We start from the raw sequence: 26639 nt of genomic DNA, 5'->3' as shown, positions 1-26639 counted from the left end.
ACCATGTACATTATTGTACTCGTGAATGCTAGGTACTCTCAATTACTAGTATTGATGAGCTGTGAAATCACCAGCCCACATTCTTCCGAAATGTGACTGATGGAATTCTACTCTGAGACTGAAAACACGATCTACGGTCCGGATCCGATAGCGAGTTTCCCGCATTGGCCCAGTCTTACCTACAAGGTAACGCTCGGTGAAACCAGAATGCTTGCGGAGATGGGATCCGGGAGAACTCAGGAGCGGTACACCAGTCTCAGCGTTGTGCTGTGCATCATTTCTTCGCCTCTCCAAGCCAAGCCGTAAAGATTATTGATTTCAACTCAATACTGCATCTCGCGCTATCGTTCTGTTTGCTTGTCAAAAGAAAAGGTACTGAGTCTGATCTGTGCAGGTATCTACCGCGCTACCGGTACATGTACACTGCAGTTTGACAAGCGCGTCTGCGTCCTCGCCCTCGACCGCGGCATGGGAGCTGACCACAGTACGGAAGGGCGCTCTCACCGCGTGAGCATGCTGGAGGATTGATTCACCGAAGGCAAAGCTCGTGCCTGGACTGTGGAGTGTTGCAGCGGCGATATCCTTGCCGAATGACAGTCGCCCTACTCGCTGCTCGGACAATTGTTGTCCCAAGTTTAGTTCTAAGTTAGTTTAGTGTTGCTCAGCTGTTGCTGTGTGCGTGCTCCACTTTCCCCTGTACGAGCGTAGGGCAATAATCATGAGCAGAAAGCGACTAAAGACTATCTCTTGCATACCTCCGTGGTCTCGGCCGGCACCGGGATCTATCCGAGAGGCCATCGACAGTGACATCAACTTCTCCTGGCACGGCGTCTCCGTCCAAGTACCTGAGCAGCCGAGGAAGGGTTTGCCAGCCAAGGTCATTCTGGACAGCAGTGAGTACTAAGTATAAAGACTTGTAAACTTGGATGTACATGTACATGACATTGTATGCATGATTATCCAAAACACAAAACACAAAGGTCAGGAGGATGGGCAGTGACAACAGAGACATGGCCATGAGTACACCACACAACGGTTCAGGGAGCCTATAGCCTATAGGGATTCTGTGAATGACGCCATCATATGGTGAGTCAGCGGAACCGCTTACGGACACACTGTATACCTGGTATACAGTGTTGGCGGTTTGCACGGTTTTAATACACAGATTTGTTTGAGCTAGTGAATCGCTGTGCCGCCGTGACTTTGCCACAGCATCTCAACTGACGGTGTAATCGTAACGTTTTAATTGTCACCGTAGACGACAAAATATCATGTTCGAACACCATTTTCGACACCGATTTCACTTTACCCCAACAAATACCGCGGTGGAAAACCTCTTTAGTACTCTGTCTCTGTCTCTCTCATGTTGTGATGATAAACGCTGTCCCTCAGGGGCGTAGGAAGCAGATTTTAAATGTCCGGCGTATTTTTAGCTCGTGCAGGTCGCGGTTTTTTAAATTTTTAACTCCGCCCAGTATGACTACTAGTAGCTCGTCTTGAGGGTTAGGCGTGGGGAAGTTGTCATACAGGGGTGGTGGGCCCGCCTTTCGGCACCGAGAATACAGCTCGCTCGACGCGACTCTGTCTCTACTGAGTGAAGAGGGAGATTTTACTTGTAAAAGGCTTGATATAAACAAATACTGTGGTGGTATCATGGAAGATTTGAGGTTATACTAGAATACTAAGTACACCCACGGTCAACTGGGCACTCACTACTCAGAGTGAGGGGAACCAGGGCAACTGGGCACTCACTTCTCAGAGTGAGGGTAACCAGGGCAACTGGGCACTCACTACTCAGAGTGAGGGTAACCAGGGCAACTGGGCACTCACTGCTCAGAGTGAGGGGAACCAGGTAACCGTCATGGATGCAGCTAACGTCTCGAGGTTCGCCCCCTTCGGTTGTGAGAGTTACCACCTCACCCTCGGCGTTAGGCGCTGCATCTGCCACCCTGGTATCACAGGCATGGTGATGGGCTGGCACGAGTGAAACTTCCTGAGCTGGTTGTGTTTCTCAACGTATAGCCGGTTGTATACGCAGTGAAAACCCTTTACTTTACTTCAGTTCAGGCACAGCCGTCCAGTAGTTTCTTGTGGACTTTCAGGAACATCAGGTGATTGAGCCTTTCCTGGCGGGTTGTACTGCGTAAGTAGGACTTGGAGCCTCAACATGGGCCATGATTGAAATAGATGCTTGCTGCCTTTTTTCTTTCTTTTTTGGCGAAACATTGGCAGGTCCGGCGGCTGCCGGACCTGCCGGACCTGTTGTTCCTACGCCCCTGTCCCTGCAGCCAACCTAACAGAGTAGAATATCACATGAAAAATCATGTCCCCGCTACCAGTTATGGTCCAAATTTGAAAATGTCCTCCACTGGGCTTGAGATGATTGCAATCAATTACGAGAATAGTCAGGTCAGCACAAAGCACTTCGCTGCAAGTCTACACTTTCCAAGTACATGTATGTGTATGTGGGGTACATGGTGGTGGGGGGGGGGGGGGGGATACTGTTGTTGTCATTACATCCACAATTAACCCGAAGCTTCTCCGTACCCCTGCCATTCCCCCGCCACACACACACTCCCCCGCCACCAGCCCAACACAAACCTTCCATATGAATGATAGCAAACAGTATGACGTATACTGTTTTCTATCATTCATATGGAAGGTTTGTGTAGTGATAGCACTGTACTACACCACGGGCACTATGAGTAGATCTACTCATTATATTATTATTGTTGCTCTGGCCTGTGCAGTCAATGGCGAGGTGAAGGCTGGATCGCTTCTAGCAATCATGGGAGCAAGGTACAAACGTACACACACACACACACACACACACGCACATACACACATACACATACATGCACGCACACATGCATACACAGACACACACACAGACACACACATATACATACATACATACACACATATTATACACACACACACACACACACACACACACACACACACACACACAAGCAACCGACAACACTGCGCAGCTGTTCACTTACATACATGTGGGACTGAGGGTGGGGGGGGGGGGGGTGGGGGGTGGGGGGGGGGGGTGGGGGGGGGGGCGAATACACGTAATCCAATACAGAAGACCATTTGAGTGATGCTGCTAAAGTATTTCTGAACAGTACAGAAGCAAGGATCAGACGTGTCAGCCCACGTCCTGGGTAGCCATCGGATGCACAATATGCTAATTCCTACTTGTAGAAGGAAGTACATGTAGTGTGATGGGCCGAACCTGCTGAAGTTACAGACACAAAGGCTAGTGATATGTATGCATACCAAATGGCAACAACCATTCGGTACGTGAAAGAAATTCATAGAAACAATCCCACTACAGTGTATATGCATGTAATAGAAACAGAGTTATTATATCCGACTCTCTAACAAATTTCTTCAGTATTTGTAAAAACATCGCTCTGAAAATAGAAATTCAGTTCTGTGGCAGCATACTTGATATTGAATGAACTGCAAAATCAAAGTTGATGGCATTTCTTTCCTCCTCAGTGGTGCTGGCAAGACAACATTCCTGAACTTACTGACCGATCGTACTGCCAGCGGTCTTCAAGTCAATGCCGTGCTGGCTATCAACAACAATGCCATCAAGCCATCGGACGTGCGCAAGATCTCATCCTATGTCCAGCAGCAAGACTTGTTCTTCAGCAGCCTGACCGTTCTGGAGCATCTCACCGTGCAGGTAATCTGTGAGTTTGTGTTGCTCGCGTGGGCCTCAGTCTGCTGGGCCCAGCACAGGCAACTAAAATACTGTAGAACGGGTAATTTTAGCGACGTAAAAACCCTAGCGAATTTAGCGATCGACTCATTTTCGCTATAGTTTCAAGTCGCTAATCGGTTGAGACATTAGTAGTGCACTGGTGATCCGTGAGTAAAATCGCTGCTAAATTGCTAAAGTAAAACGTCGCTAACCGGTTGACAATGGGAAAACACTAAAATTAATAGTCGCTAAAATTACCTGTTCTAAAGTAGCATAGAGCAGTAGATCGTGTGCCGGAGAGAACACATGATATCATGTGCCGGAGAGAACACATGATGTCATGTGCCGGAGAGAACACATGATGTCAAAATGTGCCGGAGAGAACACATGATATCATGTGCCGGAGAGAACACATGATATCAAAATGGCATGATCACCGCATACCCTGTATAACGCTGGTGGCATGCTACAACACACAGTCCATCATGCAGTTCTGTGAGATGTCACAGTGATGGAAGGTTAGAATTTTATAATTCAATAGACATGTCATGGCTGGCCCTTTTGCCATGTGCCCGTTTGTGTGTCTGTGCTTGTTTGTTTGTATGTTTGCATAATGTGCATACGTGAGTCTGTACTTACTCACACCTGTGTATGTGCATGTCCATGGCACCTGATAGGCTCTGTTGCGGATGAACAGGGAACTCTCGAGAAAGGAACGATTGCAGAGAGCCCAGGACGTGCTGCACGAGGTACCCTATGTTTATTGGGCATAAATATCCCCCCCCCTCCTCCCCCCCCTCCCCCCCCCCCTCCCCTACCCCCTCCCCCAAACGTTCTGGTTCAATTCCATCTAGCAATGTACATGTAAAGCCATCTAATTTTCAGTCACTTAGCTACTGCTGCTAGTCTGCTAATTAGCTCCCCTCCATAACCAATCACTGCAGAACTACAGAACTACGGGACGAGTTGACTACGCTAACAAGTAGTTCCACTCAACGTACTTTTCGTCGAAAAATGTGTTTTATTGAACAGCATGATTGTACATGTATGGCTTGTGTAGTTTGAAATGTCCACTACCGGCATCTCCTTCCCTGTGACTATTTAAACCATCTTCCCTTGCGACATGCCCTGACAAAATAAACATAACTAGTGCGGGATTGGTGAGAGCCATACGTGGGAGTCTGGGACTGGCCCTTTCCCTAGCAGTGACAAAATCCTGCTCAGCCTTATGGCATGAATGCATGCATGGTTATATCATGTTATCATGTATCATCAAGTCTGCAGGGGTGCAGGCCAGCTGACTAGTTCATGGCATACCCAGCAGTCAGTGCCAGTTTTCACTGATATCGCCTCTTCTTTTTGCGTCTAGCTTGGGCTATCTGATGTTGTCAATTCCTACATCGGCAGTGTTTTTGGTCGCTCCCGGGGCATCTCCGGTGGACAAAGGAAGCGATTGTCGTTTGCAACAGAGGTTGGTGGTGCAACACAGCTCACAACATCACGTCATTCTACACCTTTCTTTTCTCAGGATAAATCAAAATATTGGCAATCACTCAGTATATTTAGCCGGTGTAGCTAAGATCCTGTTTGCGTGTGTTTTGAGTGTGTGTGTGTGTGTGTGTGTGTGTATTTGTGTTTTTTGTGTTTGTGTGTGTACAGTATAATGTGTATATTTGTGTGCATACATCATGTATGTATGTATCCCTTAGTGTGTGTATGTGCATCAGGTGTGTGCATGTATGTGTATGTGTATGTATGTGTGCATGTGTATGTTTGTGTGCATGTGTGTGTATTTGTACAGGTGTTGACTGATCCACCACTTCTATTTGTAGATGAGCCAACCACTGGACTGGACTCGTTTGCTGCAGAGACTGTTGTTCGCCATCTGAAGAATATGTCAGAGAAGGGTCGCACTGTCCTTTGCACCATCCACCAGCCAGCAACAGAAGTGTTCAACTGCTTTGATGAGTAGGTGGTAGCACAATGCTTTGTTACATCTCAACACATGTGCGCATATGCACGTGTAACTTATGAAACTAAACCGGGGAGGGGGGGGGGGGAGGGAGGGGACTCGGAGTGAAAAGGTGCTGCAGGTATGTGCATCGGCACGTTACTAAACCCGGAGGTGATGGAGGTGCAAGGAAGAGAGGTTGGGCTCAAGGAGAGGGGGGAGGGGGGGGGGGGGGTATGTGCCTGTGCATGTGTGCATGGGCAAGTGTAAAACTTTGTATGTTTCTATGTGTGAGTGTACATCATCATTATGTACACCACTTTGCTATTCTTCCTTCTCTTCATGTGTATTTTCGAAATAACTATTCAATGATTATGTTTACTCCCTTTGGACTGCTTCAATATGCATGTACAAGTGCCCTGGCTCATGTGTGAAGGACGTGCAGCATTGATAAGCCAATGTTTCTTCCAACTCAGTTGTTCAACATGTTAGTGTCCTGAATGTATAGTGACATGTGAATGTGAAGCCCATATAGCATAGCATGTGGCACTGGACTGTGCATAACTTGGCCTCTGATTAAAGGGTAGGCAAGTACTCATATGTTACTGTAAAAGCCATATATATAACGAAGTGCTAACTCTAACGAGTTAACGAGGAGAAATCTGTCGTTAAAATAGAAATCGTTATACAGAAATCGATACATATACTGTCCTATTGAGCGTTGAGAATGAGCGAGAATCGTTACCTTTGGTACACGTAAACCAGTCAATTTTGGGAAATCGTTATATAAGCGCCTCATTAGAATAATGGCTTTTACAGTACTACTTCGTGGATCAACTAAAACCTAAGCCCTGAGTGTTAATGTGCTATTGTTGTTGATTGGCTGCGCCGGTACATGCATGATTTAGGCTACTTCTGCTGGCAGAAGGAAGGACAGCATACCTCGGAGCACGATCTGATGCCGTCGCCTACTTCTCCAAGTATGTTTTACTGCGGAGTACCCATGTGTGTGTGTGAGGGGGGGGGGGGGACAACTTTGTGATGCTAGACTATTCTTCTCACAGTGGTAGACACCAAGCACTCCTTGACTTTATTATCATACCTCCCCCCCCCCCCCTCCCCCCCCCCCCCTCACACACACACTTACAGGTACAGTAAATCCTGGTTTAAGCGACCACCCCACTGAAATAGTATTGCCTTCTCCCCCTGACCCCTGCCACACCACACCACAACGAAAACAACTTGGTAGAGTTTCTGACTTCTTATACAAACGGAAAGGGCACAGTAGGAGAGAGACGAAAACAAAGGTGAAACGAAAGACAAAGGAAAAAGACACACCGGAAAAGACACGAAGAAGCAACAAAGAACAAGCAGTAATAAAGCGACGACAAATCGGGACGACCAATCAGGGACTAATACGTACAGAGCACATGACCAAGACCAAGACAACCAGACCACGGACGAATCACACATGACTCTCATTCCCAGACCAAACTAGCACTGCGCATGTACAGCATTCACTTGACAGTCATGCACTCTCACACAGACGGAAGCAGATCCTCACACTCTAACAATGCGTACTCTTGCATCCACCACACACCATAAACGTCACACATCACACCATGCTCACACGTACACTTAGACCATACATGACATCAGACACTGGACTCTACGAGACAAGAACCAAATACAACAACATGCGTAAATAATACTCGCAACACCACGGTGCAAGGAAAAGCGGTCGTTAAAGCCAGGTGGTCGTTAGAACCAGGTAGGCCCCACAGTGTCTGTGTCCGTGCATGGAAAAACGGTCGTTAACCCTTTGTCCTTTTGCCCAAAATGTATGTGAGGGGTACATGCTTCAACAAATCCACTCACCATTCCCAAGCAGCTGATATTTTGTATGTGCACTTTATGTTTTCCTGAAAGCTTATGATAATTGTGAACTAAAAATGCAGTTTAGGTTGAATTCCTCAGATAGGCGTGGCTAAACAAGAGTATCAAAAATGATTTTTTGGCAAAAATCGGCAAAATTCACAGTTCAAGTTCTTTCCTTTGTATAATAATGTGCAATTTGTACAAGTATGACCTGCAGTAGCACCCCTGGCATGTCGGGCAAACACGGAGCATCAGCCAGAGGACAGTGGCAACATGCTCGACATTGCGGCCCTGTGCAGCTACTCTCCTCGCTCTGCGCGGCTGTCGACCATGAGTTTGACGGCGCGCAGGTGACGGAGATCTGGACCTCTCTGGGATCGGACTACGCTCCCGCTCCACGTGCTGCCGCATTCTAGCTGACCCTGCTGCTCCACGACGGGTAAGACACGGCGGTAGTACACTCTCTTCACCACGCGAGTGCTGTTCTGCCGATCCTGCGCTCAAATCGGAGCGGTCGACATGTCCGACAGTTGGGTCGACGGTTACGACATCATAATCCGCGTCGTCATCAAAATCAGAATCAACACCTTCTACTAAGGCTTCGTCCAGTTCGTTCTCTTCATCAGAGGACATAGGATTGTCGCTTGGGTCACTCCAGCTATCCTAAAACAAGCGCTTCATCTGCATCAAGCGACCTGCGTGCTGCCATGTCGGAAGTTACGGCGCAAGCAAACTTCGACTTTGATTTCCTGAATTTTTTCAAATGGCAACTAGCCCCAGCGACCTGTGTATCATCCTCTACATAGCATAGGCTGTGTGCACGTGAATTTTCATGTGGATCGGGTGATCCGCGTAGCTTCCAGGTCGCTTTGAACATGCGTGGGTTGAACCGTACACAGGTGTACGGTTCAAGTATGGGCGAAAGGACAAAGGGTTAAGAGCAGGTGGTCGCTAAAACGAGAGGTCGCTTACACCAGGTTTTGCTGTACATGATTGTATGTGTACATACAGGTACCACCGGTGCCCCCCCCCCCCCCCCCTCCTCCACATACACCCCCCCCCCCCTTCCCACACCACATACACCCCCCACACACACACACATGCACCCATGCGACGGACACATTCACTAACACATGCTTCGATTTCACTGAATAGAAGTTGAAATGCTGCCACTGAGACCCAGTGATGGGGGGGGGGGCAGCGAAGAGTACAGCTACTCTCCTGGATTCAGGGTCACACTATAAGATCACCTGAAAGCCATTCCTCCCTGGAACATTTAGTTGAACGAGTGTAGGTATGTATGTATGTATAATGACTATAATCCATAATCATTCTGGTCGTAGGGGCGCCATGTGCGTCATAACGGAGCAGCATCAAAAGAACAGAAAAAAGAAAGAAAGAAAGAACTAACTATACTGATAAACAAGCTGGTAATATCTATCACGATCAGCAGCAACGAGAGAGAGAGAGAGAGAGAGAGAGAGAGAGAGAGAGAGAGAGAGAGAGAGAGAGAGAGAGAGAGAGAGAGAGAGAGAGAGAGAGAGAGAGAGAGAGAGAGAGAGAGAGAGAGAGAGAGAGAGAGAGAGAGAGAGAGAGAGAGAAAGTTACATTTATAAAGACAGGTAAGTCTAACAAATGAGGACTGAGACCTCTACAACAGGGTTTTTACGCCTGAAAGCAGGTGCATGATTTAACAAGCAGGTTGTCAGTCTAGATGTTATGCGCAGATGGAGAATAAGCGCAGAATTTTTGTAATGAGATGAAAAGCAGAAATAATAAGAAAAGATGAAATGAAAGCCTGCTCACAGCCCCGCCCAGCCTTGCGAACTGGGTATGGTGGATTAAGAACCTGGTTCAACGCTCGAGCAAGCGCTCTCCTCTCAAGGTGTTCACAGCAACTGATGGGAACTCATAATATGGGGAAATTATAGAAATAATAGCAATAAAAAGAACAAATTCTGCAGTCATCGCCACACTACAACGAAGTCATGTAAGTTAGGATGTCCTACCAACCCAACTTGCATCTAAATTGGTATACCAATTTGAGTGCCGACAATGCGGTAGTCGGTACGTTGGTAGGACTCTTCAACATCTGAACGCACGTATCAAGCAGCACGTCCCACTGCATATGCTGACTGGCTCGGCACGGGCACTGCGACCAAAACGCGGCAGGCCACTGAAGAACCCTCGGCCACAGCCATCGTTAGCACAATTTCCGTCATCGGCAATAGTGCCTCCATTACCCGTATCGAGAGCCTTGGAGTCGGGTAATGGGCATATTGTCACCACAACACAATGCACCATAACAACACAAGATAACACACCACAACAACATTCAGCTCAAGACCAAAGTGGACGCTGTGATGAGGTAATGCCCTCATCGCCGTCTTTGCCGTTGCCTCCCCCAGATCCGCCACCTACATCTATCATCGGCGGTGCTGGGGCTGAGTCTGTGGTGTCGGTGGCACGTGCATATATGGATGAGGCAAGCACTGATTGTGAACAACGAGAAAGAAGGCTGAAGGGAACGGAATTCAACAAAGAAAGTAACACAATCAACATTCAAAGACCTAGACGATCAACGGCTAATTATTCAATGAATTATTACAGTACTGGAGATCAAGCACCGGCGAGGACACTGGGAACACAAGATTTAACAACAACAACAACAACAACAACAACAACAACAACAACAACAACAACAACAACAACAACAACAACAACAACAATGGTAACAAGTTGCCATCAAGATCAAAGGAGGAGTCAACGAACAGAGGTTAAACAACGTCAAACGAGCCTGGGACCGATCAGTGTTGATGAGGAGAATGACACGGAGGACGACACTGAGGACGAGTTGGGAGATGAAACGGAGGACGAGATTGCGGTTGTTGGAGACGAGGAATCAGATGGTGATTGTGATCGTAAGAAGTCTGCCGTTTTTCTTCACTTGTTGTCTCACCCTAAGTGTCTGCAGGTGTATGATGATTTTAGTTTTTCTGTTCTTTGTCGTGCACGGTATGCTAGTCAGTTGAAAGTACTTGAGGCTGTTTGTATTCGTTTGCATAAGCCTGATCTTTGTAAGCAGAAGAAACATGTAGTTGCGTTAAAATTGTTTTCGTAGGTGCACAGCATGTTTGTTTGTCTCACTACACAGTTTTAGCGTTATAATTATTAGTTTTTCACCCACCGTTGCACTTAGCTCTCACTTCACTGCTATTGTCTCACCTTCCCTCTTTCTATTTTGGCACTGTATTTTGTTCTCGTAACACATCATTGAATGTATATTTAATCATTGTTCAGCATGGTTACTCTTCAGTCACGACTTTCCACTGATGAATGTGACAAGAAAATTAATTCTGGTAAACTTACATGACTTCGTTGTAGTGTGGCGATGACTGCAGAATTTGTTCTTTTTATTGCTATTATAAAATTGTTGTCTCCACGTCGATTATTTGCAAATTATAGAAAAGAAATAATAAGAGTAAAGAGAATAAATTTCAACGCACCTCAATAAACGGAGCCCCACATACAGTACCTCAGAAAAGTGGATCTTCCGACCAGTGTTTTTGTTGATGTCGCAACCAGATGATGTAGCTGCTTCGCAGAGACGTCTTACTGCACAAATTACAAATAAATTTTATTCTCCGATTAGAAAACCCAAGCGCTTTCAGAGCCCTCCAAAGAGAGTCCGGGATGAAACCACGCACACCTACCTCAACCGAAAAAGAAACGACCTGCCACCCGTTTGCTCGGCATTGATCGGCCAGATCCGCATACCACCTGTCCTTCCGCAAGTTACTGACACTGAATCTGTCCTCAGCACAAACTGTCAACTCCATCCAGAATACAATCCTACGACTCGTAGAGTACAGAACTATATCTGGTCTTAGGGTGGTAAGTGCAACACAGCTAGGGAAAGAAATCTTTGCACTAACTGAGCCGACAAGAAGTTTCCAGTCTGAGGCCGCTGACAGGAGATCAGTCGTAACCAACTTTCGTCTGGGCTGAACGCGAACTGGCTTCACTCCCGCCTTGCAAAACGAGATGAAGTCAAGCTCATTTGAATTTTCGGTTTGTACGGTGTTTGCAGCAGTGCGGATTCGAAACTCCTCACGCATGTTCCTGACGATGACCCCGAGTACGTTGTCGTGCCTCCAGGTGTAACGTCCCTGGTCCAGCGCTACGCGACAAGCACGTGGCGCGTAGTACAGGCCCAGGTACGGCACGAGAGAGAGAGAGAGAGAGAGAGAGAGAGAGAGAGAGAGAGAGAGAGAGAGAGAGAGAGAGAGAGAGAGAGAGAGAGAGAGAGAGAGAGAGAGAGAGAGAGAGAGAGAGAGAGAGAGAGAGAAATGTACGATTCATTGGAGTGTGGGTATCACACCATGTTCAGTGGAGACCGGATTCCACAGCAATCCTTCCGGTGAACAAAAAGCCACTGCATCCGATCTGTCACTGAATCCGACCTGCAGTTAGGAGTTTCTTTCAGGCTTGAGCGGCAGAAAGTGGTCATAAAACTCAATCTACTGTTACGGTATATGCAAAAGTCACTAGCATATTCATCCAATCTTCACTTCACCAGCACTTCAATGTTCTTGCCAGTGCATGCATAGGTACACATATATTCACTGTTTCCTTCATATGCCTGTGTTCAGTATTGGCTACGCATGCCCACATGACTTCAACCCTGCTGACTTCTACATCTACACACTGGCTGTGGTGCCCACTGAGAAGGAGAGGACATTGAAACAAATCAAGGTTGGTCGTACATGTAGTACATGTAGTGCATGTCAATGGAATGTTGCATCCTAACCGGCTTTCTTCCTATCTCACAAAAGTGCATCACGAATGGACTGTGTGCAGCAATCAAGTTGATGACATTGAGATTTAAAGTTGCTTTAATAGCTTCTTCATCCTGAATAATGAACACACACACTGATTGTGTTGTGTGCTGTGCGTGCATATGTGCATATGTGCATGTGTGCATATGTGCATATGTGCATTTATACGTGCATGCGTGCCTGTGTGTCCATCTTCATATCTGAAGCAAATCACCGACAAATATCGTGAAGTGGAAGAATCCAGTGGCATCACCGAAAGGATGATCCCAAAGGTACAGTACATTAAATGTAATAAATTTTATTGTACATGACTTGCAGCATATGCCACAATGGGTCACGTGGAGAAAGTATGCCGGCATACTTGCACATGACACAAACCTGAGAACGTGCTAGAATGTGCAACACCATGCTAAGCCAGTTCTGCGTAGTTTCTGCCAGTTTCAAAAAAGAGCAGAATGTCTTCCAAGGCTTTGTAATGGAAATCAGCAGTCTCTGGTTGGGTCTACATGGACATTTGAATTTCCCCATTGCGTAGAACCAAATTTATTTTCTCTGCTGCCTAGCCCTGTGAAACACCCATCTGAATTGTGTTGTTTCATTGTTGTTTTTATTGCTGACTACTATGCTTGTCTCACACTGACTACTATGCTTGTCTCACACTGACTACTATGCTTGTCTCACACTGACTACTATGCTTGTCTCACACTGACTACTATGCTTGTCTCACACTGACTACTATGCTTGTCTCACACTGACTACTATGCTTGTCTCACACTGACTACTATGCTTGTCTCACACTGACTACTATGCTTGTCTCACACTGACTACTATGCTTGTCTCACACTGACTACTATGCTTGTCTCACACTGACTACTATGCTTGTCTCACACTGACTACTATGCTTGTCTCACACTGACTACTATGCTTGTCTCACACTGACTACTATGCTTGTCTCACACTGACTACTATGCTTGTCTCACACTGACTACTATGCTTGTCTCACACTTACCACTATGCTTGTCTCACACTTACCAGCCATCAGTGCAAGTCATGGAAACAGTCAAGAGCCTTGGGTGAGTCTGACCGGATTGGAGACAGAGAGAGATAGAGGGAGGGAGGGAGGGAGGGAGGGAGGGAGGGAAGAGAGGGAGAGGGAGGGAGGGAGAGGGAGAAAGAGTTCACTGCATGTTAAAAAAATCAGATGGAACTTTCGACCTTACGTTGTTTGTGCTGCGTACTCGCCCGCCCATTGACTCACATTTCCACATACTGCATTGCACTACTTGGGCCGATACAATGCCAGAACGCTGAAGTGCAGTATATAAATGAGTCCCTGTGACGTAGTGAGTCCCTATAGTGGGTCTGCTCCTTGTGGTGGGTATACTGCCGATAGTGGGTCTATTCCATGTAGTGGGTTTGTTCCCTATAGTGGGTGTGTTCTCTATAGTGGGTCTGTTGCCGATAGTGGGTCTATTCCCTGTAGTGGGTATGTTTCCTATAGAGATTATGCGAATGACTCATCCTTTATGGCGGGTATGATGTAATCGCATGGGACTGTTCCCGCCAGTGGGTCTGTTCCCTATAGCGGGTCTGCTCCATAAAGCGGGGTAGGTTCTATACATTTTTCAGACTGCCCAGTGGCAGGGCATGACGGCACCATGTTCATCAGTGGTGGTGATGGTGCACAGACAGTCTTCTTGTCTGCTCTATGCCACTGCTGATAGAGATCAATACGGAGAGACAGTGTTCACGCAACTCAGCGTGCTCAGCCGCAGAACACTGCGCCTGACGTTGCGCAACATGATCATGATCCATCTCAATGTCATGGCAACAGTTGTGAGTTATACCTACATGTACGCCGGGCATGACTACTACCGTAAAATCCCGCCAGAGCGCCCCTACCTCCTCGACGCTTCAGGTGGGGAGGGGCGGATGGGCGAGTCCTACTTGCCGCATTAAGTGCAACATGAAAAAGTACTCACCCTACGAAAACTGTTCGTGCATCTCGTACACCGACCAAAGGTCAAGAGCCAGGAGTCGGACAGACCCGACAAAACGCAGGGTTTGTGCGATCCCTGGTCAGGAGGGTGGGCACTGTTGCGTACATTTCCAATGGGGTCGGGCACGCGTCTGCAGTGCAGTATGGCATCACAGACACTGCGACAGAGTCATACGAGGATACAATCAATCACGTCCCTGACAAGAAGTCAGGGAGGGGCGGATGGGAGAGACGGGGCGCTCTGGCGGGATTTTACGGTAGTACCTGAATAGTCTACAGAGATAGAGGTTAATCCATGGTCACGTGACTACTCATATGACTTACCTCATTACTCACCATGCATGTCATGTACATGTACATGATTGCAACATTATGATTCATCACTCATCTATGTATGGTGTGCACATGATTGTATGACTCATGGTGATTGTTACTGGGTATAGTCAACATATGTATAATAGATGTAGTACTGTAAAAGCCATTGTTCTAACGAAGTGCTAACTCTAACGAGTTAAGGGGCCGTCCGTAAATATCGAACTTTTTTCACCAAACGAATTATTTTAGTTTAGACCCAACCCCTCCCTCCCTCCCCCCCCCCCCCTTAGAACGTAAAAAAATGTTGACATACATGCATATACAACGGCCATATACATGGATTATTATTATTGGTCTCTGCTGGGATGACGACTACACCATAGCTCAGTGGTTAGAGCATCGCTGGCTACAAGCGAGGGTCCCTGGTTCGAGTCCTGGTGGTGGCGGTCAATTTTTTCTTCAGACTTTTCCCGTTTGTCTCTTTCCCTCAAACCAGTTAATATTATTATTATTATTATTATTATTATTATTATTCAAAGGATCAGTCGGGGAAGTCGGAACTGCCTGAAAAGAGAAAAAAACGCCAGACCCACCAGGACTCGAACCTGGGACCCTGCTTGTCATGAGCAATGCTCTAACCACTGAGCTATGGGACCAGGCTGAACCTAGAAGGCGCTGACAAGTTTTTCACTCCAAAGGCAGCTCACAACACGTACCACACATACTGATGGCACTTGGGTCTTTTTCCCTCCCCGGGGCCCAGGGGACCAACCACGGGTCTTTTTTCCCTCCCCCAGGGTTCCCCGGCTGATCCTTTGAATTTGAAGTTCTCCCAATCCTTTCCAAATTTAATCACTTTCTTTCACCTCTGGTAGTTTCCAGAAACTGACTCATTCAGGATGTCAACCTGACTCCTAGAGTACTGGTAAGCTTTCATGACTTCGTTGTAGTGTGGCGATGACTGCAGAATTTGTTCTCTTTATTGCTATTATATAATTGTTGTCTCCACGTCGATTATTTGCATATTTTAAACGGAGATACTCTAGGAGTCAGGTTGAAATCCTGAATGATGCTCTGCGCAAACGCTACTTGGCTAGAAACATTTCACATAATATTATCTTTTGGAAGCGCTGTAAGGAAAATGGAGTGTGCCCTACTTCCATCCAGAATCGGGTGCACAAAGCCCGTGCATATCACTCATTAGCAATAGAAAGAGTATTCCGCGAAGACGACATTGCGCGCTCTAGTGACACATTATGTTCTGTTACTCTTCAGTCACGACTTTCCACTGATGAATGTGACAAGAAAATTAATTCTGGTAAACTTTCATGACTTCGTTGTAGTGTGGCGATGACTGCAGAATTTTTTTATCTTTATTGCTATTATTATTATTATTATTTTAACTGGTTTGAGGGAAAGAGACAAACGGGAAAAGTCTGAAGAAAAAATTGACTGCCACCACCAGGACTCGAACCAGGGACCCTCGCTTGTAGCCAGCGATGCTCTAACCACTGAGCTATGGTGTAGTCGTCATCCCAGCAGAGGCCGTTCAACATTTTCCTCAGACTTCGTAACTCACACTTCCTGTGAATCCACACAGGCGGGTGGGACGCAGCCCTCACTGTAACCCACACATTTCACGTACAAACTAGCACGCGGGGAGCCCCAAGTCATAAAATATTAACTGGTTTGAGGGAAAGAGACAAACGGGAAAAGTCTGAAGAAAAAATTGACTGCCACCACCAGGACTCGAACCAGGGACCCTCGCTTGTAGCCAGCGATGCTCTAACCACTGAGCTATGGTGTAGTCGTCATCCCAGCAGAGGCCGTTCAACATTTTCCTCAGACTTCGTAACTCACACTTCCTGTGAATCCACACAGGCGGGTGGGACGCAGCCCTCACTGTAACCCACACATTTCACGTACAAACTAGCACGCGGGGAGCCCCAAGTCATAAAATATTAACTGGTTTGAGGGAAAGAGACAAACGGGAAAAGTCTGAAGAAAAAATTGACTGCCACCACCAGGACTCGAACCAGGGACCCTCGCTTGTAGCCAGCGATGCTCTAACCTCTGAGCTATGGTGTAGTCGTCATCCCAGCAGAGGCCGTTCAACATTTTCCTCAGACTTCGTAACTCACACTTCCTGTGAATCCACACAGGCGGGTGGGACGTAGCCCTCACTGTAACCCACACATTTCACGTACAAACTAGCACGCGGGGAGCCCCAAGTCATAAAATGTTAACTGGTTTGAGGGAAAGAGACAAACGGGAAAAGTCTGAAGAAAAAATTGACTGCCACCACCAGGACTCGAACCAGGGACCCTCGCTTGTAGCCAGCGATGCTCTAACCACTGAGCTATGGTGTAGTCGTCATCCCAGCAGAGGCCGTTCAACATTTTCCTCAGACTTCGTAACCACACTTCCTGTGAATCCACACAGGCAGGTGGGACGCAGCCCTCACTGTAACCCACACATTTCACGTACAAACTAGCACGCGGGGAGCCCCAAGTCATAAAATATTAACTGGTTTGAGGGAAAGAGACAAACGGGAAAAGTCTGAAGAAAAAATTGACTGCCACCACCAGGACTCGAACCAGGGACCCTCGCTTGTAGCCAGCGATGCTCTAACCACTGAGCTATGGTGTAGTCGTCATCCCAGCAGAGGCCGTTCAACATTTTCCTCAGACTTCGTAACTCACACTTCCTGTGAATCCACACAGGCGGGTGGGACGCAGCCCTCACTGTAACCCACACATTTCACGTACAAACTAGCACGCGGGGAGCCCCAAGTCATAAAATATTAACTGGTTTGAGGGAAAGAGACAAACGGGAAAAGTCTGAAGAAAAAATTGACTGCCACCACCAGGACTCGAACCAGGGACCCTCGCTTGTAGCCAGCGATGCTCTAACCTCTGAGCTATGGTGTAGTCGTCATCCCAGCAGAGGCCGTTCAACATTTTCCTCAGACTTCGTAACTCACACTTCCTGTGAATCCACACAGGCGGGTGGGACGTAGCCCTCACTGTAACCCACACATTTCGCGTACAAACTAGCACGCGGGGAGCCCCAAGTCATAAAATGTTAACTGGTTTGAGGGAAAGAGACAAACGGGAAAAGTCTGAAGAAAAAATTGACTGCCACCACCAGGACTCGAACCAGGGACCCTCGCTTGTAGCCAGCGATGCTCTAACCACTGAGCTATGGTGTAGTCGTCATCCCAGCAGAGGCCGTTCAACCGTTATTATTATTATTATTATTAATTTTTATTTTTCTAGGGTGTTTCCCATAGACCTATGGTCTTCTTACGGGAGCCCCTAGGAAGGTTATGCATGAGCGAATAAATAAGCGGTAATCTGTACAAGTACGAACAGTGGAAGGCAGCATATTCCACCGGTCAGCAGCGAGATAGCCAATCCGAGAAAAGCCAGCCGTACTCTGTGCTGGGGGTAATTCCAAAGGATCAATGTTTTCTTAAACGAAATTGGTCGACCCCCCCCCCCCCACCCCTTAATGAAATTATTTCGTTTTGTGGAAAAAAGCGATATTTATGGACGCCCCCTAATGAGGAGAAATCTGTCGTTAAAATAGAAATTGTTAAATATAGAAAACGATACATATACTGTCCTATTGAGCGTTGAGAATGAGTGAGAATCGTTACCTTTGGTACACGTAAACTAGTCAATTTTGGGAAATCGTTATATATGCACCTCGTTAGAATAATGGCTTTTACAGTAGCCTCGGGATTTATTGCGATCACATACCAGCTATAAGAACCTCGGCTTCGCCTCGGTTGTTATACTACTTGTAGTATGTAAGTATGTAATTGTAATATATCCTTCAGCTCTACATTAATTATATACGTACAAGCTGGTTAACTCCATCTCTACTGATCACGAGCTGTACTGTATAGTGCGGCATACATAATGCTCTACCCACTGCTGTATCATGTGTATGCACACAGGTTGTATGCGTTGCAATGGGCCTCTTCTATTTGAACATTGGCAGCCATGAGGACATTGTGCGGCGTGTACAGGGAGTGACCGGCGCTATCTTCCTGCTCATAGCTGTGTTTAGCTATCACGGAGCTGGCAATATTGCACAGGTCAGCAGCTGCATGGCCAGAGCATATAAAGCAATAAGTAGTATGATTCATGCTGTATACATGTACCGGTAGATGTAGTACTGTACTACGCCCTGTGTTGAAAGGGGGGGGGGGGAGTAGGGACACTATTCCACTATCAGAGGCAATAATTTGATGGAAGCTGAGGGTGCATTTTTAGTTGTTCCCAATCTTCTAGTGATCACCAATCTTCTGGTACATATAGAATTGGCCAGTGAATGATTGTACCATTGCACAGGAGAATGGTGCGGGATGAGGGGGTGAGGGGCAGCAAAACCAGTACTAATGTTCTCTGCAATATTTTTTCAAACGCCGTGCACGCATGCTGCTCAGTGTTGGGTTCATGTTTTCAAACTTCTTCTCAGATTGTCCCCGTGGAACACCCCATATTCGTAAGAGAGTATGAAAGCGGCACGTACTCGCCCGCCGTCTACTTCATCTGCAAGTACCTAGCAACGCTTCCGGTCGTGTTGATGCTTCAACTTGGTGCCACCTCCATCACCTACTTCATGTTTGGTCTGGCCGCCAGTGCAAAGCGCTACTTCATCTTCTACGCAGCCAACGTGATGGTGATGCTGTGTGCAGAGTCAATAGGTTACATCATATCGGCCGTGGCTGGTAGCAACTTGTCGGTGGCGTTTGCACTGACGCCCGTCGGCATTGTACCACTGATGCTGTTCGGCGGCGTGCTCCTGAATCTGAACTCCACGCCCGACTACGTTGTCTGGCTGGAGGCGATCTCGTTCTTGCGCTGGGGGTTTGAAGTGGCCATGGTCAACGAGTTTCAAGAGGAATTCTTGCGTAAGTGTGAATAGGCATGCGTGTCACACGGACAGGGCGCGGAGGCAGTAGACATGGTTAGCATTTTACTGTTCACGCCAACTCCGACCGTCCGCGTGTACCGTTTTTTTGTGTGTTTTCAAGACATAGTTAGCATTTCGGTTTCTGACACAACGATCGCCTTGTGACGTCACCCTAGTTGGAATCTTACCGTTTTGTTCTCCCGGTAAACAGAGCTTTCCATCGTCGAAACGATACCAAACCGACGGTATTTTGGGTGTTGGGTACGAGTACCGTTGGATTTAGCGTGAACGATAAAATGCTAACCATGTCGAGCGTGAGTACATGACACAGTGTACAGAAGATAGTTTGAGAATACAGGCTTGCCATCATAACCGGGATATCACTATTGCCAACATGGGTACCTGCAGGAGTGGTGAGTGCAGTGTACAGAAGATGGTGCGTGCACTGCTACTTGTTCATGTTGTTCAAGTACGTATTGTGTTGAGTACTGTGATTTTTCGTTTTACACCTGCACATCTCCACCCATGCACGAGCAGTACAAATACCGTTAAGGTACTAGTATCACAGGGGAAAGTACGCACATCCCTGCCTTTCTTCGTTGTTTTATTTATCTGTTCCAGAGAACTGCACGGGTGTCAATCCCACTCAGCTGTGTTTCAATAACGGATCTCAAGTTCTGGAACGATTCGGTCTAGATACGGTGAGTAAAACTCATGTATTAGCCGGTGCCTGCTGTACGATACCATGCTGTGGCACCCACAAGCTCATGTTACCGGATCGGCTGCAGTGTGACTTCATACGTGCAGAAAATGCAGACGACATGTACGAGCTCATACCGCCAGGCTTTAGTCTCTTTTCTAAACCCTGTGCAACCTTAGCATGTGTGCACAGGACTCATACTGTTTTAGCGTTATACCCTCGTTTGGTCCAACCGACTACAAGCTCACACAAACCAGTGGGGTGATATTTTACATTGCAAGAAATATGAATATAGGTGAAACAAGAGAGAAAGAAAGACTATCCGTTCATCACGGAAGGAACAACAGCAACCAGAAAAGGAAAACATCGAATAACCAAGCAGCGCAAGCGAAAGCCCAAACGCTCTCCTCAGCAGAACGTGCACATACAAGTGCACCTACAGCGCACCCGCAGCAGCGCAAACAAAGCCACCGTACTGCACTAATCTACATGCATCAAAATAAGGACACCACATGCACTCAAAAAGTAGACCGATCTGCATAAGGGTACGCGACAAGTAGCCGTGCCAAATAAATGCAAATAAATCGAAACACAAATAAATCGAACCGAAAATAAATCAACTAGAAACACCGAGTGCCTGCCTGCCCAAGTTCTCAAGTCCTTTTATTACTATATGGCACTCGTTGCACAACATCACTCCCCACCAAAGGACATCCTGGGGTTTACAAATCTAACCGGGTTGGTGCACGGACGCGGGGACCGGTTCTGGTAGTACGCACTTCATTGTCTGCTGCAACAGGTTGTGGATCTGGTTGAGGGGGTGACGTTGGCGGTGGAATCTCCACTGCTTCATCGGTGCTAGTTTCATCGTCACTACTGGCCACTTCTCCTGCCGTCGGAGATACTTCTAGTGGCACCAAATGCTGTACTGGGCGGAGCAAAGACGTTTGCCCAACCTTGACTCGCACCACACGCACAACGCCGTCTTTCCCAGGGTACACCTCAGTAACCCGAGCCAAACGCCAGAACTGACGCTTTCGTGATTCATCCACCAGCAGGACAACTTCCCCTGCTTTGACTGAGGATGACTTAGACTGATGATACGCAATCAAGCTGGTCAGGTACTCCCTCTGCCATCGCTTCTTCAGGTGTTCGCCAACTGTAGCAACATACCGTTGTCTTGCGTTGAGCTGCTCTGCCGTCAGCCCTGCTGCTTGTTCGGCGCTGATCTCGTCTGCCTGCCAAACACCATTGATCATCATTGCTGGCGTCAGGGGTAAGTCATCATCCGTGTCTGCCACATGGGTGAGCGGACGGCTGTTCACCACTGCTTCCACTTCAGCCAATACGGTATCCAATTCACGCGGACCAAGCATCGCCTTGCCCAACACCTTGCGTAATGGTGCCTTCACAGCTCCAACCAGACGCTCGAAGAATCCACCATGCCATGGAGCCGCTGGAGGATTGAACAACCATACAACATTGATCTTCTCCGATGCCGACTTGAAGGTAGTGGCATTATCCGAACGGATGCGGATGGGGATACCCCGGCGTGCTACGAACCGCCGATACGCCAGCAGAAATGACTCCGTGGACAGACTGTCGACTGTCTCTAGATGAACTGCCCGCGTTGTTCCGCAAACGAATAGAGCAATCCATGTTTTCTCCACTCGGTCACCCTTACGAACCATCAATGGGCCCGCATAATCAATGCCTGTCAGTCCGAATGGCTTGACATGACTCACACGATCCGCCGGCAGTGGTGGTGTAACTTGGGTAGCAGCGGCCGCCTCGTAACGCTTGCAGACTCCGCACCGAGATCCAATGCCGCGTAAGGCTCGCCAAACACCAATCACTAACACCTCCTGACGTAGTGATGCCAGGACCGTCTCTACGCCTCCATGCATTTGCTTCGGATGGGCCCGCTCCAGAATCAACGATGTCAAGTAGTGCTTGCCGAGCAATACCGGATGCTTAGCGCTGTACGGCAGCTCACTCTCACTCAATCTTCCTTCAGCTCTCAGGACCCCACTGTCATCCACATACGGGCCGAACTTAGCGATCTTGGAACTTGAGCTGAGCGGCTCGCCATTCTGCAGTGCAGCCAACTCCGGTCCGAACAGTTCCTGCTGGATCAGTCGGTACAATCTGGCCTCAGCAATGGGCAGGATCTCCGCCCGCGTCTTAGTTGGATATCGCCATTGCAACATGCGAACAACAACTCCGGTTATCCTCTTCTTGGTTCTGTTTGTCCGCTTATTATTATATATTTTTCTTTTCTCTTATTATCAGTGGGACCATTGTCATTAGGTTTAGGCCTGTTTTGGAACTCCACTTTAAATAAAGCCAAACAACAACAACAACAACAACTTCCTAATGTCCGCTTGTAGTGCAAACTGATACTCACGAAACCGTAGGAGAAGGCCCACCAGATCGGGTAGTAGCGATGGTCCTGGGTTCAACAGGTTATTCAATGATGACTTCCCAGTTGCCGATGCCGATGCGTTGAAGACTACCCTTGTCTTGGTCGTAGCGGCGTGCTCCCTGAAGATGGCATGATGTGGCATGTAGTAGCCGGGCTGTTCAGGGTTCGGCTCTCTTTCGATAGCTCCTAGCTCGCTGTACTCTCTCATGAGCACGTTGTCATACTGCTGCCTCTTGCCCTTGACGTTCAGCCGATCCATCAGCTTGGTAGCTGCTGCCATAGCTTGGGTGTAATTTTCAGGTGGTCGGCGGTCAGACCTCCATAACAGCCCCACTTGGTACTGCGTCCCCACTTGCTCTATGGGGAACTCAGGCTGGTGGCTCGTTACGCTTGGTGGCTCCTTGAGCTGCCACAGCCGTTCTACCCTCGCTTCGATGCAGGCAACTGACACCGTGCATCCGAGTTCGGCGTCCTTGGTTGGGCCAGACAGTACCCAGCCGATCTCCGTTTCCCAGGCAGTGTTGCCGTTGACCACCCGTTTTTGTAGTAGGATGTCGTTGCAGTGATCTGCACCAATCAGGAGATGGACGTCGTTGGACGTGCCTTCGCCTGGTTGGTCACTCAGATTGATGCCGCTCGCTTTCCATTGGCATATCGTTGCCTTGGCAACTGGCGGGAAACGCATACTCATGTTGTCATTTTTCCAGGCGTGTACCTTGATAGGACCCGAGGTACCCGTCACTGCAACCTCAAGGCGCTCCATTCTCTGGACCACGGGCTCATTGCCGAATGCCGTTACCTTGACCTGGTCTATCCCTACACACTTGGGGGAAATGGCTGCCGCTAGCGACGAGGAAATAAATGAGGCCTGTGACCCTGGGTCCAGAAAGACTCTCACTCGTGCCCGCTTCTTGGCGCATACTTCCGCTACAGCTGTCATGAGATGCACCGGTGCCGATGTGGTACAACTGTATGTGCTGATGCTCTCATCCCGGTCCTTGGCGGGTTTAGGCTTTGGTTTCCCATGCAGCAACGTGTGGTGCTTGCCATCGCACTTGCTGCAACCTGTGTTGGCCTGGCACTGCTCTGCCAGGTGACCCCCACGCAAACAGAGGTAGCACAGCTTTTCATTGCGTACGTATGCTCTGCGATCGTACGTCTTTCCCATCTTAGCCCGATCCTTCTTGGCTTGCTCCACTGACACCCCAAGGCACTGCGCACTGTGTTGGACTGGTGGAGCGACGGGCCGTTTCTCAGCTGCCTTCCGCCGTCCGTGCGCCTCCTGATATGAGACGCCTGTTGCCTGGAACGTGGGCATGTCCATGTGGAAGCATTTTCGTTCAATCAGGAACGCTTTCATCTCGGCTGGCAATCCATCCAATGCTAGCTGCTTGACCAATACTGCAAGTACGTCAGGCGCTTCATCGTCCTCAGCCTCTGCGTTGGCAGTGCTCGTCAGCTCTATCCACGAGTCGAGCAGCCTTGCTACTCTTGTTACATAATGATGGAACGACTCGTCGAGCTGCGTAATGGACTTGGCATCTCGCCACACCTTGTCCGCGGTCAGTCCGTGCGCCAGCAGCACTTCCCTTTTCGCTTCGTCGTACGAGGCACATCCCGAGAACGCCTTTTCCAGCTTGCTCCCAGAGAACGCTACACGCAGGTGAATTAGCCAATCGTCTCTGCTATACCGATTTTGCTGAGCAATATCCTCGAAAAGACTTAGGTATTCCTTGATCTCCGTTGCTTTTCGCTCCTCGTACTTCGGAAACTTTATCCGGTTCCTCGGCGGGGTTGTCGGTTCCTCCGCGTTCACACTATTCGTCGTGGGTCCGTGTCCCATCGTGGTCGCCAAATTTTGTGCACGCGCACATGTTGTCCAGGCGTCAGGGGCCCAGCCTCCCTGCCCATCCGACCCGCCACACACAACAACGAAACTGAACTGAGAGTTCTACATAATTTCTTGACAAGACGGAGACGGACAGACAAGAAGACCGGACACGACGAGGTAAACTGATAACTGAAGAAAAAGACTAACATTTATGGCAGCATACGAGCATGCGCGCAACAAAACACAACGTATGACAATGACGTAACCGTTACTTGGATCATGTACAAACTATACATGCAACCAAAAACCAGTCAAAGCAGAACGCAAAACAAACCAAAATAAACGAAAGGACCACAACAAAAAGAGCCATGAAAAGTCTTTCTACCGATACACAACACCTCGTACCCCCCCCCCCCCCCCCTCTCTCTCTCCCTCTCTCTCTCTCTCTCTCTCTCTCTCTCTCTCTCTCTCTCTCTCTCTTTGTCTATCTCTCTTCCATGTGTGCTTTCTTCAGGGTGTAAGCTCAATCGGCAGGAACTTCGGGATACTGGCAGCATTGATCGTTGGCTATAGGCTGATTGCCTTCACCATCACAATCATCTTACTGCGAATTCGTGTCAAGCGTTAACAGCAATTCTCTATCTGTATCTGTATGTGATGAAGACCATTGGGAAAAGACATGACGGCATCACAACAATGGGTCGCAGACCACACAGCCTCGCTCTAGTACCCTTACTCTCAACAACACAAGGAGCTCTACATATCTGTACAGTAGAGATGCGCGTCCAAGAACATTGTGTCCAAGGGCCTGGGGCGTTCTTATTTTCTGCAATCTGGCTGCGTTCTTATAGCACGTTCTTAGAAACAATTTGCACCGGATCGTATGTATCCCAAAGGCTGTCGGAAACCAACACCGCCGTTCTTAACTTAAAAGGCTGTGGCGTTCTTAGCATTTCAGGTTGGACGTTCTTGAGCTCCACGTTCTTCAGTGTGCATCTCTACTGTAGGCGAAAGGATATACCAGTACAGTCCCCACTGCAGAATATTGCCCTCTTGGGCCAACGGTGTACAAAGCCTAGAAGACATGCAGCAAAGAATACGGAGCCCAACAGAAAAGTTCAGAGCGCCTTAAGGAGGCTCCAACCCTTTGTGGATGAGTGTGCTCTGTATCATCCCATGCTACTCCACAAAAAAATTCAGGGGTAGTCAGGTTCTGCAGAGATAAGGCTGTTTCAGGTGTATTTTTAGGGGTGGGTGTATTTATATACCATACTTGACGACTCCCATTCACTGCTTAACTGTGGGTCGCAGCACATGCTGGTGAGCTGATCTACTCACCTCCCACCGCTTTAGGAGCTGCATCTGCGCCTTGATCCTTGAAGGGTGGTGGCGTTTCTACGGATGCGGAAAACTCGGCCTCTATAATTATAGAGAAACCGAGTCTCACGCGAACCGTGAATTTTTTTGACGACTCCCTGATGCTACCCCGCATTATAACAACACCATGGCAAATAAGTAGTACATGTACTGGTACATGGTGGGCGTGTAATACAAGCCATTTTTACTTCCATGGACTTAGGAAATTATGGTAACTGCCTGGAAAGTGTACAACTTTGCACAGAGCACCAATCTATTTACACATGTGATATTATGAGAAGAGGCCTGATTGGATTGAGATGTAACTGCTGTAATTGCTGACCCCAACTGCAGCCGAGACCGGCAATGCTGTAGGCAAGCATGCATAAATCAACCATTACATGCCCCAAGGGTGCCTGGAGTGGGTAGCCCGGGAGTGAAACCCACACCATTCCACTCTCTGGTGTACATGTAAACACGCATGAAAAGCTGATTTCTCCTGGCGGCAACAATAAAACAGATTAGTTCACACATACAGTAGAGCCTTGTGTCCAAGAACGTTATTTCCAAGGGGTTAGCCTGGGGCGTTCCTATTTTGTTGGGCAATCTGGCTGCGTTCTTAGAAACAATACGTACTGGATCATATCAAGAGTTCATAACGTACTATGAACTTTTGATCATATCTATCCCAAAAGCTGC

The 26639-nt window shown here is 48.0% G+C and overlaps 1 protein-coding gene across 1 annotated transcript; it reads left to right on the top strand.

The window, feature by feature from the left end:
• Positions 1 to 393: 393 nt before the first annotated feature.
• LOC135830974 (protein white-like) lies at positions 394 to 26266 on the top strand. The gene is made up of 15 exons (XM_065343217.1): positions 394 to 893; positions 2751 to 2799; positions 3514 to 3703; positions 4399 to 4470; positions 5091 to 5192; positions 5523 to 5689; positions 6581 to 6652; positions 12203 to 12305; positions 12595 to 12660; positions 13424 to 13461; positions 14113 to 14224; positions 18667 to 18807; positions 19191 to 19626; positions 20250 to 20329; positions 25099 to 26266. Exons 1-15 carry the CDS (start codon positions 719 to 721, stop codon positions 25210 to 25212), a joined length of 1917 nt encoding a protein of 638 aa, XP_065199289.1. The 5' UTR covers positions 394 to 718; the 3' UTR covers positions 25213 to 26266.
• Positions 26267 to 26639: the final 373 nt, after the last annotated feature.

The sequence above is a fragment of the Sycon ciliatum genome, chromosome 1 (genome assembly GCF_964019385.1).
Source record: "Sycon ciliatum chromosome 1, ocSycCili1.1, whole genome shotgun sequence".
In the NCBI taxonomy this organism is placed as follows: domain Eukaryota; kingdom Metazoa; phylum Porifera; class Calcarea; order Leucosolenida; family Sycettidae; genus Sycon; species Sycon ciliatum.
This window is presented reverse-complemented; position numbering and strand designations above follow the sequence as displayed.

Coding starts and splice junctions, on each gene's coding strand:
- LOC135830974 (XM_065343217.1), top strand. CDS start 719: ATGAGCAGAAAGCGACTAAAGACTATCTCTTGCATACCTCCGTGGTCT. Junction 12,661..13,423: donor CCGAAAGGATGATCCCAAAG/GTACAGTACATT, acceptor CACACTTACCAG/CCATCAGTGCAAGTCATGGA. Junction 20,330..25,098: donor AACGATTCGGTCTAGATACG/GTGAGTAAAACT, acceptor TGCTTTCTTCAG/GGTGTAAGCTCAATCGGCAG.